The sequence below is a fragment of the Aspergillus fischeri genome, genomic scaffold (assembly GCF_000149645.3).
Source record: "Aspergillus fischeri NRRL 181 1099437636252 genomic scaffold, whole genome shotgun sequence".
NCBI classification, from domain to species: domain Eukaryota; kingdom Fungi; phylum Ascomycota; class Eurotiomycetes; order Eurotiales; family Aspergillaceae; genus Aspergillus; species Aspergillus fischeri.
The window spans coordinates 2753705-2768035 of NW_001509768.1; the positions used below are offsets into that span (position 1 = coordinate 2753705).

The 14331-nt window shown below is 51.9% G+C and overlaps 6 protein-coding genes across 6 annotated transcripts, besides 4 other annotated features; 3 read left to right on the forward strand and 3 right to left on the reverse strand.

Moving 5' to 3' along the window:
• Nucleotides 1-171: 171 nt before the first annotated feature.
• Nucleotides 172-3170, forward strand: NFIA_071350 (oxysterol-binding protein related protein OSH3; the record flags this gene model as incomplete). Its single annotated transcript, XM_001263860.1, has 2 exons — nucleotides 172-207; nucleotides 318-3170. The coding sequence occupies 2 exons, from the start codon at nucleotides 172-174 to the stop codon at nucleotides 3168-3170; spliced, it is 2889 nt and encodes a 962-aa protein (XP_001263861.1).
• A 313-nt stretch (nucleotides 3171-3483) lies between these two features.
• Nucleotides 3484-3516: a microsatellite.
• A 104-nt stretch (nucleotides 3517-3620) lies between these two features.
• Nucleotides 3621-5198, reverse strand: NFIA_071360 (IFRD domain-containing protein; the record flags this gene model as incomplete). Its single annotated transcript, XM_001263861.1, has 2 exons — nucleotides 3621-4863; nucleotides 5008-5198. 2 exons carry the CDS (start codon nucleotides 5196-5198, stop codon nucleotides 3621-3623), a joined length of 1434 nt encoding a protein of 477 aa, XP_001263862.1.
• Nucleotides 4945-4973: a microsatellite.
• Nucleotides 4945-4974: a microsatellite.
• An 893-nt stretch (nucleotides 5199-6091) lies between the features above and the next one.
• On the reverse strand, nucleotides 6092-7354 carry NFIA_071370 (exosome non-catalytic core subunit RRP4; the record flags this gene model as incomplete). The annotated part of the gene is made up of 2 exons (XM_001263862.1): nucleotides 6092-7043; nucleotides 7134-7354. The coding sequence occupies 2 exons, from the start codon at nucleotides 7352-7354 to the stop codon at nucleotides 6092-6094; spliced, it is 1173 nt and encodes a 390-aa protein (XP_001263863.1).
• A 650-nt stretch (nucleotides 7355-8004) lies between these two features.
• NFIA_071380 (uncharacterized protein) lies at nucleotides 8005-9177 on the reverse strand (the record flags this gene model as incomplete). Its single annotated transcript, XM_001263863.1, has 3 exons — nucleotides 8005-8830; nucleotides 8897-9013; nucleotides 9083-9177. The coding sequence occupies 3 exons, from the start codon at nucleotides 9175-9177 to the stop codon at nucleotides 8005-8007; spliced, it is 1038 nt and encodes a 345-aa protein (XP_001263864.1).
• A 379-nt stretch (nucleotides 9178-9556) lies between these two features.
• On the forward strand, nucleotides 9557-10675 carry NFIA_071390 (putative RNA binding protein Rnp24; the record flags this gene model as incomplete). Its single annotated transcript, XM_001263864.1, has 1 exon — nucleotides 9557-10675. The coding sequence occupies one exon, from the start codon at nucleotides 9557-9559 to the stop codon at nucleotides 10673-10675; it is 1119 nt and encodes a 372-aa protein (XP_001263865.1).
• Nucleotides 10676-11601: 926 nt separating this feature from the next.
• On the forward strand, nucleotides 11602-13725 carry NFIA_071400 (uncharacterized protein; the record flags this gene model as incomplete). The annotated part of the gene is made up of 2 exons (XM_001263865.1): nucleotides 11602-12266; nucleotides 12351-13725. 2 exons carry the CDS (start codon nucleotides 11602-11604, stop codon nucleotides 13723-13725), a joined length of 2040 nt encoding a protein of 679 aa, XP_001263866.1.
• Nucleotides 11739-11764: a microsatellite.
• Nucleotides 13726-14331: the final 606 nt, after the last annotated feature.

A 14331-nucleotide genomic window follows, 5' to 3' on the forward strand; every position in this document is an offset into this window, starting at 1 on the left:
CATCATCCCCAGCAGAACTGCTGCTTGTCCATCAACACCATCTGCTTTGCTCTTCATCGCTTTCTAAAACATCATTGATTGCTTCCTTATGAGAATTGATGTTCTGAATTGTCTTCAACCGTGATCATCCTTCTCTGTCTACAGTCCTACAACCCTGATACCCCCGCAGTCATGGCTGCCATGGAGGAGTTGGAGATCCACAGCAAGGTAAGGAGGCTTTATGCATCAATTGGTGTATATTTCATTGCGATCCATACAATAAACAAATCTACCGGTCGAGTTCTATCGCACATGCTGATGTGAATCCTCCCGCTCAGTCCTACTTTGTCCGATGGGTCAATGTCAAGCCCGACCATACCATCTCCTGGAGCATCCAGCCGCACAAGAAATCCCTCAACTTTGGCATCTTCAAGCATCCCGGCCATTCCGGTGTCCTCAGTTCTACCAATCACCCTACTGGCGACTATCACAGTACCGATTCGAGCGAGAACTTACCGTCGGCCTCTGCTGCCGCTGGCTCCCGAACCTCGGTCATCGAAAAGCTGACCAGTATCGGCCTCAAGCAGGTCCGATGGATTGGCAAGTGCGAAGCGGACAAGATCGTCAAGGGTACCTACGATGTACCTCACAATGAGGGTGGAAACTACGCGCTGGTCTTTGACAACACCTTCTCCAAGCAAATCTCCAAAACGGTCACCCTGGTGCTGCTCACTTATCCTACACAGTCGGGCCCTACGAACCACTCGACAAGTCAGCTCGCTCCCGAGGTAGAGTTCGCTGAAACTGTCAACTCAACGGCGCGAAAACGAGGTAACAGCATCCTTTCAAAAGCGCCGTCTCAAGCCGTCAGCACGACCTCCGGGACGACTCATACTGGAGTCTTGCACAAGCGCCGCAGGAAACGCCACCAGGGTTGGGCAAGGAGATACTTTTCGTTGGACTTCACCTCGTCGACTCTCTCCTACTATCACGATCGCAACTCCTCCGCGCTACGGGGCTCAATTCCTCTTTCCCTGGCTGCCGTTGCTTGCAATGAAAAGTCGCGTGAAATTTCCATCGATTCGGGCACAGAAGTTTGGCACTTGCGGGCCAGCAATGACCAGGATTTCATTGCCTGGAAGCGTGCGCTAGAGAAAGCTTCCTCCAAGGCGTCCGCCGAGGACTCTCACGCGCCCGAGGTGCTGCTTCGCGTGCCTTCCCAGCGCTTCCTCACCAATGCCGCGGAGGAACGCGAGTGGACGCAGGTGGAGCATTTGGTCAGCAAGGTATCGGGGTCCCGGGATGCAGTGCGTCGACTGGCTAGAGACACCGATCCAAAATACTTGAATAGTTCGTCGGCTTTGTCTCCGTACGAGCGGCCCCGAGGTCGCTCCCCCAGTCCCCACCCGGAAGCCAACGGTGAGGACTACTTCGAGGCGCGCGAACGGCGTCCATTCTGGAAACGGAAACCCAGTTCAAACTCCAATCAAACAGCCAAGCGCTCCGCCGCGACTGCGACGACGACGACCTCCTCAAGCTCGCAGCTGGCGGTCCCATCGCCCGCGGCAGATGCGGCGTCTCTCGCTGGCGACCGGAAACCCAGCAGCATTGCCAGCCATCCGGATCATGCGGAAGAAATCCATGACCATTTGATGGCTCTCCTGAGAGATCTGGATAATGTAGTCAGCGAATTTTCGGCTTTGATCGCCGAGAGCAAACATCGTCGGCATCCGCCTGGAATGACGGCGCAGTCTCGGCTGAGCATGGAGTCTGAGATGTCGCAGGAATTCTTTGACGCTGTTGACGGAGAAAACATGTCGCCATTGCTGACCATCAAGGGAGACAGTGACGACGAAGGAGCGGGTAATACCGCCCGGCAGACTGAGGACGAAGTCGTCGCAGATGACGCTCCATCAGACAGCGAGGAAGAAGCGGCGGAGCCGGTTACGCCTCATGGTGGGGAGAAGGACTCACCCTTGTTCCCTTCGCGCCCCAAATCGCTCTTGCCTTTGCCTCTGAGCCCTGTACGTCGCCGCAGCAATATCACTGCGCCCACGGTCATGCCCCCTAGTCTGATCGGTTTCCTCCGCAAAAACGTGGGTAAAGACCTGTCACAGATCTCGATGCCCGTGTCCTCCAACGAGCCGCTCTCTCTACTGCAACGCGCCGCCGAGGTACTCGAATACTCCACACTGCTGGACCAGGCCGCGAAGGCCTCTGACAGTTTGGAGCGGCTCATGTACGTGACGGCCTTCGCAATCTCTTCGCTGTCAAGCAACCGCGTGCGAGAGCGAGCCATTCGGAAACCCTTTAACCCCATGCTGGGAGAGACCTACGAGCTCGTGCGGGAGGATCTTGGATTTCGATTCATCGCGGAGAAGGTCTCGCACCGTCCCGTGCAGCTAGCGTATCAGGCAGACAGCAAGGACTGGAGTCTTGCGCAATCGCCGATGCCGACGCAGAAATTCTGGGGTAAATCCGCGGAGATTATCACGGATGGGAAATTCCGGCTGACTCTGCACACGACCGGCGAGCATTTCAGCTGGTCCGCGGCCTCGTCGTTCCTGCGCAACATCATCGCCGGCGAGAAATACGTTGAACCGGTCGGCGAGATGCCGGTGCTGAACGAGACGACGGGCCAGAAGAGCGTGTCGACCTTCAAGGCCGGCGGCATGTTCTCGGGCCGCAGCGAGGAGGTCATCACCAAGGCGGTCGATTCGTACAACGACGAGCTGCCGCTGGGGCTGACAGGCACCTGGACCTCGTCGCTGCAGCTCACCAAGAACGGATCCGCCACGGGCACGGTGATCTGGACGGCCGGGCCTCTTGTGCCCAACGCGCCCAAACACTACGGTCTGACGGCGTTCGCGGCAACTCTGAACGAGATCACGCCCATCGAGGAGGAGCGGCTGCCGGTGACGGACTCGCGGCTGCGGCCGGACCAGCGGGCGCTGGAGGACGGGGACGTGGACCGCGCGGAGCAAGTCAAGGTGCAGCTGGAGCAAGCGCAACGGGCGCGGCGGCGCGAGATGGAGGCGGCAGGCGAGAGCTGGACGCCGCGCTGGTTCAAGCGGGTGGATGCGGATGCAGATGCGGAAGATGTCTGGGCTCTGAAGCCGGGCAAGGATGGCTACTGGGAGGAACGGGCCCGGGGAACTTGGACAGGTGTGGTGCCCGTGTTCGAGGCGTAGTTAAGTTACCATGTGTATGTTTATTCGTCTATGATCCTGTATAGACATGCATGTCGTATATAGAGGACTTTATCTATAGAGATATAATTAGAGTTGCTTACAATCTCGCCCTCTACTAAAATCACCTCTATGTAAATCATAAGGAGCAGAAACACAATGGATAAGACTATAGTCAGGCTTAAGCTTACGACTATCTAGCAGCCAATCGACCTACGCTCATAGCGGTCATACTGTGGAAAATTTGATATAGTGGAAAGCAAAAGTAGTTTCATGAAGCTGCAAAAAACATATCGTGTCCATTTCGTTTCTAGTCGTCGGTATCAGATCATTGTCGGTGTCACATCATTCGCTTGAGCGTATGTACAGCTGAAATTCCAGAGCTGCTATTCGGATATATTGCGGCAATCTCACATTTCCGGACAAATTCGTCGACCGGGATATTCACGTAAATCAGTCCTCGTCTGACTGATCATGAACAGCCCATCGGTGATTATTTCGGGGCTTTGTTGATTTTCTGGCGCTCGTACGATCGGATGGCGGTGCACGCACCATCAACGGCAGACTGTCCAGGACGGCGCGGTTGCCCTCAAAGTAGTGTACCGCGAATCCTCCCTGGAGAACTCGTCGGAGAGAGTTCAGTCGAATCCACTTCCACCAACGGTCAATGCTCATGACCCCTTCCCTTCCGATCTTCACGCGGACTTTGCTCCCGTACTGTCGATTCGAATCTTGGTCGATCGCTTTGTTGTACATGGGGCCGCGTCGGGGATTCTCCACTGTCGTCAATATGGAGGCGAAATTGCTGTGCAGGTTCTTCTTATCTCGCTTGCTGATGTGCTTGTTGTGCACGGTGGCCAAGGACTGGAGTTGCTGTTCCAACTCGTGGGTGTTATGGTACGCATTGTAGCGTTTAACGAGCTTTGGCCCGTCTCGGTCCCCGGCACCCATAAACTCCTCCTCCTCGGATTCGACTTCCTCGTCTTCGTCGTCGTCGTCCTCTTGCGGTGTGTAGCTCTTTTCGTACAGCAGGGCGATATTCTCGCCAGCGGCAATCTGCCGGGCCGGATCATTGCTATTAAGCTGATCCATGAAAATCTGGACCGCCTCTTCGCTTTCGGCCTCCAAGTCCTCGATTTCTGTCGCGAGGTAGCCCCATTCCTGCAGAGCGGCCGTGACAGCGGCCGCATCGTCAGCCGCATCGATTGAATGGCCATCGGAGGCAGCAATGTCCAGGAAGAAGGTCATCTGGTCGATAATGCTGTCTTCGCCAGCACCACCAAAGCTGGTGCATACCCCCAGGCAATGGATTGCGGCAGCTTTGATCACAGGAGAAGTCGAATCGCGGATCGTGCGGGTCAGCAGCGGCTCTACATTTTCGTAGATGGTATTGTCAAAGGCGGTGATGGTAAGAAGACTCAATGCGCGGAGCGCCAGGGTTGTCTCTCGCACGCTGCTTTCAAATTTGATACTCTTGGCAAAAGCGCTCACGAGGTCAATGACACGAGTGCGGATACGATCTTCGATGTAATGAGATTTGGCGAGACGGCAAAAAGCAGCATAGGCCTCTTCTCGGGCCAGGACGCTGCTCCGTTTGCGATCCAGGATATCTTCAACGACATCCTCAAGCTCTTCGGGCCAGTTGGCGTTTGTATCAGCATCTGGAATGTCACCCACGTCATCCAGGGAACCGAGGCTGTGAAAATGCAAACATGGTTAGTTATACTTCGACTATCATGAACCACAATTACGTCATCCCGCGCCTCGAGGACCCTCAAAAAAAAAATAAAATAAAATAAAATAAAATTACGGGGGAGGAAAAGGAGGGAAAGAAGCTCACCTATATGCAGTGTCGTCGCTAAGATTACCTTCATCCTCTTCATCGGATGGATGCCTGCTCGCGTTACGAGACGACTGTTTCGAACTTTGAGCAGAGGCTGCGCGAGAGGGGCGGCGAGAGCCTTCGCGAGAAGCGGCCTTGCGGGACATGGTCTTGCCGCTCTCAAAGATCTGACGGCGTAGGTCAGGCATGGTAAGAGATTCGTAGAAGACGAGATAGAAGAGAGATAAGTATAGATAGATGATGAGATCGATAATCAAGTATTGTTACGGATAAGGTTCACAATGTTCAGTGGAGACGTGGATATCTCAATACTAGGGTATGGAGAGTGTCGGCAGAAAGAATGTTTTCACAAAGACGATGGACATGATAAGACTGAAAAAGAACCCTAGGGCAGAATAAGGGCTGAGAAGCGTCTGTTTGAAGGCTCAGTTGATGCCTACGATGGAAAAGGATGAAAGACAAAAGAAGACGTCAACGGCAAACCCTCTCTTTTTATGAAGAGGGCGGGAAGAACAATAATACGTAACAGCCAGCCCATGCTTGAGCCCTGTCAGCCAGGTTCGTTCCCCGGATAGTCTCATTACCCCTCGATATTCTTTCACATGAACGGAACTACTTGAGATTCCACCAATAATGAAACCTGATTCTTCTTTTATCTCCTCAACCTCAACCACTACTGCAGAGTTTCTGTACTCTGCAAGTCTCTTTCTTTTCTTTTTTCTTTTTCCGTTTTCTTTTGCCAATTGCTGAGGGCCTTATCGCCACGTGATGCGGGGTCGCTTATCAAATGACGGAGCTTGACTAAAAGACGTTCTTTAAATGGTTACAGCTCTACCGTATAAAGAGTAGTAAATAGGCATCGAGTGGTGATCATTTCAGGCCAGGTTGGTATGCAAGTATCCTGCAGCTTGTCGCTGTCTATGGGTATTCAGTAGTCGATTGTGTTCCTTGATTACTAAGACTATAATGTGACCTCTCCCACACTAGGTTGCGAGTAGGGAATCGTAATATGCCGATATATTCATGAAAGGGTATCTATCATGTATGCCTCCTGGGCTCCTGGAAAGCACTATTATTCTCGTCATCGTGCTTGCATGGCCAAAGCTAGGATCCCTGAAGCTTTGACACCCTCGAGATACTCCCTTCCTTCTCTTCTCCGCTCGTCCTCATCCTCATCATCACCAACTTCAAGATCGACCTGTAAGCTAGCATCGTATGCTCTCATGACAGTTTCCTCATCCACACGTACTCCGCCTTGAACCAGCACGCGAATACATTGCGCCAGGCGTGCAATCTCGCGCCGTGTCTGCGGTGGAATCTCATCGTTCTGGCTGGAATAGATAGAGCTCGATACCATCTCCTCCAGGCGGGTAATGGATACATTCTCCGTCGTAGAGGAAGCTGCGGCCGCGCCGTCGGCGTGCTTCGCGATCCAGATGTAACCATTCACCCCGAGTATAATGTTCACCTCGCCGCCTCCGTTCGCCGTGTTGACCGTCCACTGTTGTCTCCGGGCGCGAACCACACCACCCGTGCCTGAGGTGCCCATCGCCCCTGCAGAGGCAGTTCCCGCTCCAGGGCCTCCCTTCACTGTCGAACTCGATGCTCCGCTACCACCGGTTCCCGTAACAGCGAGGAACACGCCATTTCTAAGCTTGCCGTATTTCAGCGATCGCGTGTGCAATGAGGCTGAGCCGTCAGAATGCACGCTCTGAACTTCTGCAACCACCAAATCCCCTTCGCTGAAGAAGGTTCGAATCTGCAGTTCATCCGCGCTTGTCCGTCGACGGAGGATACCGCCAGGCAGGTTGATGGCGGAGAGGGGTAGTTGTGCTAGGAGAGGAGCGGCGATATCGACCTTCCATCGTCGTGACTGAACCTCCACAATGCGTCCAACAACCAGATCACCGATTTCTGGGATATACCGAGCCCGCAGCGGCTGAACGGAGAGCAGTTTGTTGGTTTTCTGTACAGTACCAGCAACAGTGGCAATGATAGAAGTCGAGAGCGGATTTGAGTAGGTACCGTGACCTCTGCGAATTGTTCAGTAACAATCCTGAACCTCCTGTGAAAGCAATCTGAAATGCGCAGAATATCGGAGCCCAAACGAGGGTAAGACCAACCTCATCCATTGTGGATCATCCGTCACCACTTCACCTGGTGTCACAATTCCTGCGCCAATCTTTGTCCCTTCCACTAAGCGGGACCGTTTGCTTGGTCGAGAGCCTCCTCTTGAAGTCAAATCAACTCCTCCGTCTGAGTCTATCGACATTGAATCGAAGTCTGAATCTGGATGGGGAGAATTGACATCCTCCACAACGGGAGGCAGAATAGTGATGGCCATTTCGAAGCGAAATTATTACCAAAGGTAATCTTGGCCGATAAATATAGAAAGGATTATCGAGCTGAAGTTGACCTGGAAAGTTGTGTTCGACTTTCAAGAGCAGAAGATTCCGCAATCGAATTGTCCAAGAGCAAACAGGACAAACTTGATGCAAAGAGCACGTGAAAATAGAATCTATGTACGCAGTACAGAGTATGAAGTAATTGAGAAATCCATATCAATTTGGCATACTTTGATATAACGTGAAGAGGAAAATAGAGATCTGTTCAGTTGCCCTAGTGGATTTTTTATTGTAGTTATTCATGAATCTAATTAGGCCTTTCCATTTATGGTTCATATCATGCCCTCGCCAGTCAACATTATGAGGAAAAAAATGAAAGAGAATGATAAGACAGCAATGAAAAGAAGTAAAGGAGTACTGAATGATAATGCACGTTTCTCAAGCTTGTCAAAATACGACACACTTAGCGAGAGATAGCCATGCCGGTCAAACCGGGATCAACATAAGAAATAAAGGGCAGTACTGGCAGTCCTCAGTAGGCAGCTTCTCCTACGGTGTCACCCCGGATAGGTCGGGACGTCGGAAGGAGAAACGAGAAATATAATAGTACATAGAGGGAGATCAATGCTTAGAGCAGACAAAGAGGTCTTCAGGCACCCACACCTGAGGACCTTTTCGACGTGCGCTTGGCATTTGAGTTCGTGTCGTCCTTCTTTTTCTTGCTGGGACGGCTGCTGCCACCTTTGGGTCTATAGCCCGTATCGTCATCGCGCTTGCGCTTGCCTTTGGTGCTACCAGGAGTGGGACCGGTATCCATTAGGACGCCGTCCTCGTCGTAAACCTCCTCCTCTTTGCGTGGCTGGGTTACTCTTTTGGACGCCCGCGCATTAGTTGGTCGAGAGCCTGACTTCTCGGAGGCGTTCTCATGGTCCTGCAGGAAAATATGCGGTTGATTGCGCCGGAGCCAGTTGTAGACGGAGACCGGGTTTCGCAACGCCAATTCCCTTTCCCGTTCAGCGAAAGATGGCTTTTCGGGAATGCGACTAAGCTCGAGGGCAGCTGCTTCGTCACCGAGCTTTGCATCCATGCTCAAGTAATACTCGGTCTCGTGCTGCGGAGTAAGATATCCAAGCTTCTCCTCCAGGCTGATATCTGTAGAAGAATCCTGTCTTAGGGGCGGCACCGCCGTATGAGGCACCTTTTGGAGGGCAGTGTAATGCATGCGCGGTGCAAATGCGTTGCCTCGTTTGATATCGTCTTCCAGAGTGCGATATGCTTCGAGTGTCATGCTGCCAGCAGCCATCTGTGCTTTCGCATCTTTCAAGATGGATTTTGCCGTCGCGGTGTCGACGTACATCGGCGATCGTTCAGGCGTCGGCAGGAAGGATGAGTCTCCCGGCGCACTGAGATCAAATCGCTGATCCGCTGGGACGTGCAAACTTTCATTGAATTCAAGGAGAACCTCTAGAAGTTGGCTGTGGCAGGAGAGTCAGTCTCCAACGATCCTGTGTCTTTCTATACATCCGCAGATATTCGCTTACTCGTTCTGCTCCTGAATTCTCTTTGAGAGATCTTCGATGCGCAACTCTTCGCGGATCAGAGACTCGCTCTCCTTCATCCCAAGCTCGAATTTGACTTTGAGTTTGGCATACTTCTTTCTGTAGGACCAGGGGGTAGCCACATTAGTTCTCATATCTCATGCTAAAGCTGCGCACTGAACGACCTACTTGAAAGAACGATATGACTGTTTCGCAGGGGCACTGGTCGATTCGTCGGGCAGGCTCTCGGCCACGGAGCGGGAATCCTCGTTTTCCTGTGACATGTCGATTCAAGATGGATGCGGAGACGCGTATTCAAGGGAGTGACACGGATAAGAGATTGATGATTGGTGATGAAATGGTGAGTGTCAAAGAGAGCTCTGAAGGCGAGCGATGGTGTTAATGGCTGGTCACCTGTCGCCAAGTCCGACGTCCGCAGTGGAAAGATTGTTGCGTCAGCGGGTGTTTTTGCCCGCCGTAAAAAGTTTCAATCCTCTCCATTCATACCGAAGACAATAGCTGAATGCGCTTGATTGACTTGGCCAGTCAAAACAAGCTTCTATTGTGAATTGCTATTTTACGACCTCATTATTCTATTAATTGAAGCGGGCCACTTTTTTACGACGATTTTCGAGTCATTGACGAACCTGATTTCTATCCAACATGGCTGGCCTCGGTGAAGGTAGTCAAAAAAAGCGAAAGCTCACAGACGTTCCTGAAATTGAAATCGATGTGTCCGCGCCTGAGCCTCCGTCGAAAAAGGCTCTGCGCAAAGCCAAAAAGAAGGTTGCCGAGCCTACGGCTGATCCTACAACGAAGCAAGAGGCCGCTGTGCCCAGCACAAAGCAAGAAGATGAGGCCCCCAAAAAACGTTCAGACCACGGCATCTGGATTGGAAACCTGGCCTTTTCGGTGACCAAAGATGATCTGCGCAAGTTTCTCACAAGCAATTGCACATTTGCGGATACCACAATCACCCGTATACATCTGCCCAAGGGCCAAGAAAAATTTGGAAAGGCTCAGAACAAGGGTTTCGCTTACATCGATCTTGCCAACGAGAAGGCTGTGAAGGAGGCAGTAGGATTGAGCGAGCAGCTGCTAGCTGGGCGCCGTGTGTTGATCAAGGATGCGAAGAGTTTTGACGGCAGACCAAAAAAGTCAGAAGACGATTCCGCGGCAACAGCTACGAAACCTCCTTCGAAACGGATATTCGTTGGCAATCTCGGCTTCGATGCTACAAAAGAGGTCGTCGAGGAACATTTTGGACAATGCGGTACCGTCGCACATGTACATGTGGCAACATTTCAGGATAGTGGAAAATGCAAGGGCTATGCTTGGGTGGAGTTCGAGGATCTTGCTGCCGCCGAAGCAGCGGTGAAGGGCTTTGTTATGGTTGATGAAGACGAGGAAGACGATGAGGGCTCCGGAGAAGAAGAGTCTGGAAAGCGCAGGAAGTCGAAGAAACACAGACAGAGGAGGGTTTGGGTGAACCAGCTTCTTGGTCGACGAATGCGCATGGAGTTCGCGGAGGATGCGACAACACGGTACAAGAAGCGGTTTGGTAAAGATGGGGAAGGCAAGAAGAAAGACGAATCGGTCATTACTGAAGTGGAAGATGGGCCTCTTGAGCTGGAGTCCACTGGAGACAGGCCGCAACGGTCACATCCTGAGAAGCCCAAGAGAAACAACAAGCCTGAATACTCAAGATACGCCAAAGAAACCGTGCAGAAGCTTAGCGGCGCTATTGTCGAACCCCAAGGAAAGAAAATCACTTTTGATTGAGGCTTTCCAATATAGAAACGGAGCAGAATGGCTCCTTCCCATCATTCATATGCTATACTGAAGCTTTTCAGTCAAGTGATTGACGTTCAACCACTTTTTCTTTGCGAGTCATTTAAGAACTGTCATTATTGCAGTAAATATTGATTGGGATGATTGTGAGCAGAATAATGTACTGCCCTATACTCGACAGCTGTACTGCTGTTAGCATGAGCGTATGTACTTTGCACCTAACATGAAACTGGAAGATAGGAATAAACAAGCTATGACCACTTTTGAGCTAGAATCCCATCCATTAGCTTTACATTATTAGTTAACTCCTCCTCATGCAAACATTCAACCCTGATGTTGTAAATAGAATTTCTTCGCCAACTATGGACAATAATGCTGACATATTTGATCGCTATATTTAATGTGATTAGCTATTCTTATGCCTAAGCCTAACCAGTCTAACCGTCGAAGGCTATCTATGTGTCGGATTTATTTATGCTAGTAATAATTCTAGATTCGCTGAGGTGGTTTTGGGGGCACTAACCAGATTTGGATAACTGACATCGAAGAGAGATGTCATGGCTCATGCTAAAAGCGATCAACTTTGATAGTGTTTGTCTCGTTGCATTTCCCTCGACTGCCCAACCGTCCCACACTCCTCGCCCTCGTTATCGAGGTGCATCTTCTTCTCATCCGCCCATCGACCTTTCTACGTTCACTTCCCTCTCTCCGTACACGTGTTCGAGTTTTTGCCGCTTCTGTTGATCATTCCCGCCCCCCGGTCCTTGCAATCCGATTGTCTCGCCGCTCTTCGTTCCTGGTCGGTGCATCCTTCATCCTTACCTCAATCCTCCTCCCAAAATTTACGGTGACACGAAGAAACATCGCATCCGGTGTTCAATCATATCCCTTCTTTCCATCGCCTACGCCAACCAAAAATGGCCTCACGTCGTCGCAACATCGGTGCTAGTCGGCGGAGGAGAAGAAGAGATGAGGAAGGCGAGGATGAAGGTTCCCTAGAGGGGGAGTTGGAAGATGATTCGTTAAGCGAGGGCTCGGTCATCAGTCATCCCGGTGATGATGATGATGATGATGCTGATGGCGAGGGAAGCGACGAGAGCGACGGGGAGGCTTCTTCGTCCCCGCACTTGGACAGAACCAACGGACCTCAGGTCAACGGTCTCGTGCCTGAAATCAACCAGCGGTCTGGACGACGCCATTCCTCATCTCCTGGAAAGCGACACACAGCTACCGCTGTGTCAGATACGGAGGCAATGATGAATGGATTGACCCTGTCTGATCAGACGAATGAAGTGGCGGAAATCCACTTTGATGATATGAAGGGAGAGTCTGGTTCACTGACAGGAAGGACACCATCTGCACCTCCTACAGAAGCGAAGAGAGGGACTTTTGCGGAGCGAAAACGCCGCGAACACGAAAGGTATGCAAAGGAGCGGGATGAGAATCCGGCCTTCGTGCCCACTCGAGGCCGCTTTTTCCTTCACGATAAGCGTTCCACCGAGTCTGGCCCGAATGGCCACAGGCCGTTCAACAAATCAAAATCGAGACCTTATGGCCTCATCGTGGATGGGAATGTTCGCAGGTAAGCGTTCCCCGACCCTTTTGTCATGTGCTCCCGATAACTAACCATCGTTCCACCCGCAAGGCACTCCAAACCTGATGCTAGTGAAGGGCAGTGGACGCATGATCTGCACCAGATGGTCGCAGGAGATGAACCCGTCAACAAGCCCTCTGCTGTACCAGAATCCACGTCGAACTTTGCCCCAAAACCCGTCCCTACGGCTCCTCGTTCTACGCCCCCGAACAGGTCTTTCTCGAGCACCACCCTGATCGGCAATGTGCCTGTTGTAGTGTTTCTGCAGGGCATGGCTCGGCCCATACCTTTCCCTGCCGTTCCAAAAAAGCAACACACTCGTCTCCCTCAACATCGTCCCCCGTTACGTCGAGACAAGCCCGTTCGCATATCGTTCCCTGGACAGTCTCCGAGATACATATTCCCCTCGACAGAGCGCTCGTTCATCTTTATTCCACGAGCGCTGAGGCCAAATCAGCAGGGTTACCGTGGCAGGGGCCGGGGTGGATTCTATGGCGGACGCCGTCCGAGTATTTATGCAGGCTCCGTCTACACCCCAAGCGTCACCGCTAGCCGGAGATCGTCGATGGGAAAGCCAGCCTCTCATGATGGATACCCCTCGCCGGCTGCGTCTGTATTGTCAAGACATACGGTGGTTACGACCGAAAATGGGAAGCCAATCGTCCGTCTGCCTCCACCTTCCAGGCCATTAGGCGGCGTGCCACCGGCAGCCGCTGCTGCTGGTCCCGGAGCCGTTGTTACCGCGTCACTGCCACAACCTATGCCTCAACCTCAGCCCCAGCCCTCGTACCGCGAGAGCCGTCCGGCTCCCATCCCAATGCATCAGCCCCGTCCTCAGAAAGCGGTTTCTGTCGCCGATATAGAGACTCCTGCAAGATTCTCCTTCAATGGCCCCCAGCCACAGCAGGAACAACCATTCCAACACCAGGTTCCTATGCCTATCAATGGCCCTGGCTATGGTACTGATGCTCAATCTGCCCATGCAGCTGGGACGCCTTCATCGCACATACCCGAGCGAGCAATCCATGCTCAACCTTTCCAGCCATATGGCTTCCAACAAGCCCAGCCATTTTATCCTGCCGCTTATCCCCCCGGTACAGTATACTATCCAGTGTCTGGAACAGAATTTCCGCCCTACAACGCAGCCGGCATGCCGGCAGCATCCCTCGTGCCCTATCCCCCAGCGGGACAGCAAGCTCCATATGTGGTTCCAGGAGCCCACGCCTCATCCGCAGAGCAGCCTTCGCAACCAGGCACAGTGGCCCACGAGGCAGGTGGCACAGTCTATTTCTATGACGCCACGCAGATGTGGCCTAATGCATCCTATGCCACGCCCTCTGCACCGGGGCCTGGTGGCGTTATCGGCATGGGTGGAATGATGACTCCTCCAGGCACAACCTTCTATTATCCTCAGCCGCAGGGTGGTGTATACTACGCTCCGCAATAATAATAAAAAAAAAAGAAGGCAAAAGAGGCATTTTCTATGTTTTTCTTTCGTTCACATTTCGATACCTTAAAATATTCTTGCCTTGTCGTCTTCCTTATCCTCTCTTGTTTTTGTTTTACATTTCCCCTTCCACACATTTCTCGTCCTGCGCCTTAGTCTCACTGTGATGCCACGCAATCGATTATTCCCAAAACTTATGATGTCGACTATAGGAGTCTCGTCCATTGTCAACCGTTTTTCCATCTCCTCGTTTCGCTTTACTGTCCCGTCTTCATGCTTCCTGTCTGATGGAACTGTCCATGATGCCGTTTCCTTGAGCTTTCATATGGATTGTTATTAGATAAGCCACCCTTTGCATCCTTAGCGACTGTCTTCTCATCATTGCGGTGCCAACTTTTGTTGGCCGGAAGCTCTCATGTTCTGTACGCATTTTTTTCCTGCTACTATCTGGAAAGCGATGTGGCATTGATTTCCCCCTTCCCGGTGCTGTTCCATCCTTTCTTCGTGAAATGTTGACATTTTCCTTTTCTCCATATTCCTCGAAAGGCGAACCCTGGAAAAATTCAAATTATTACCTGTTTCGATCCACACTTTTGACCTGCATGG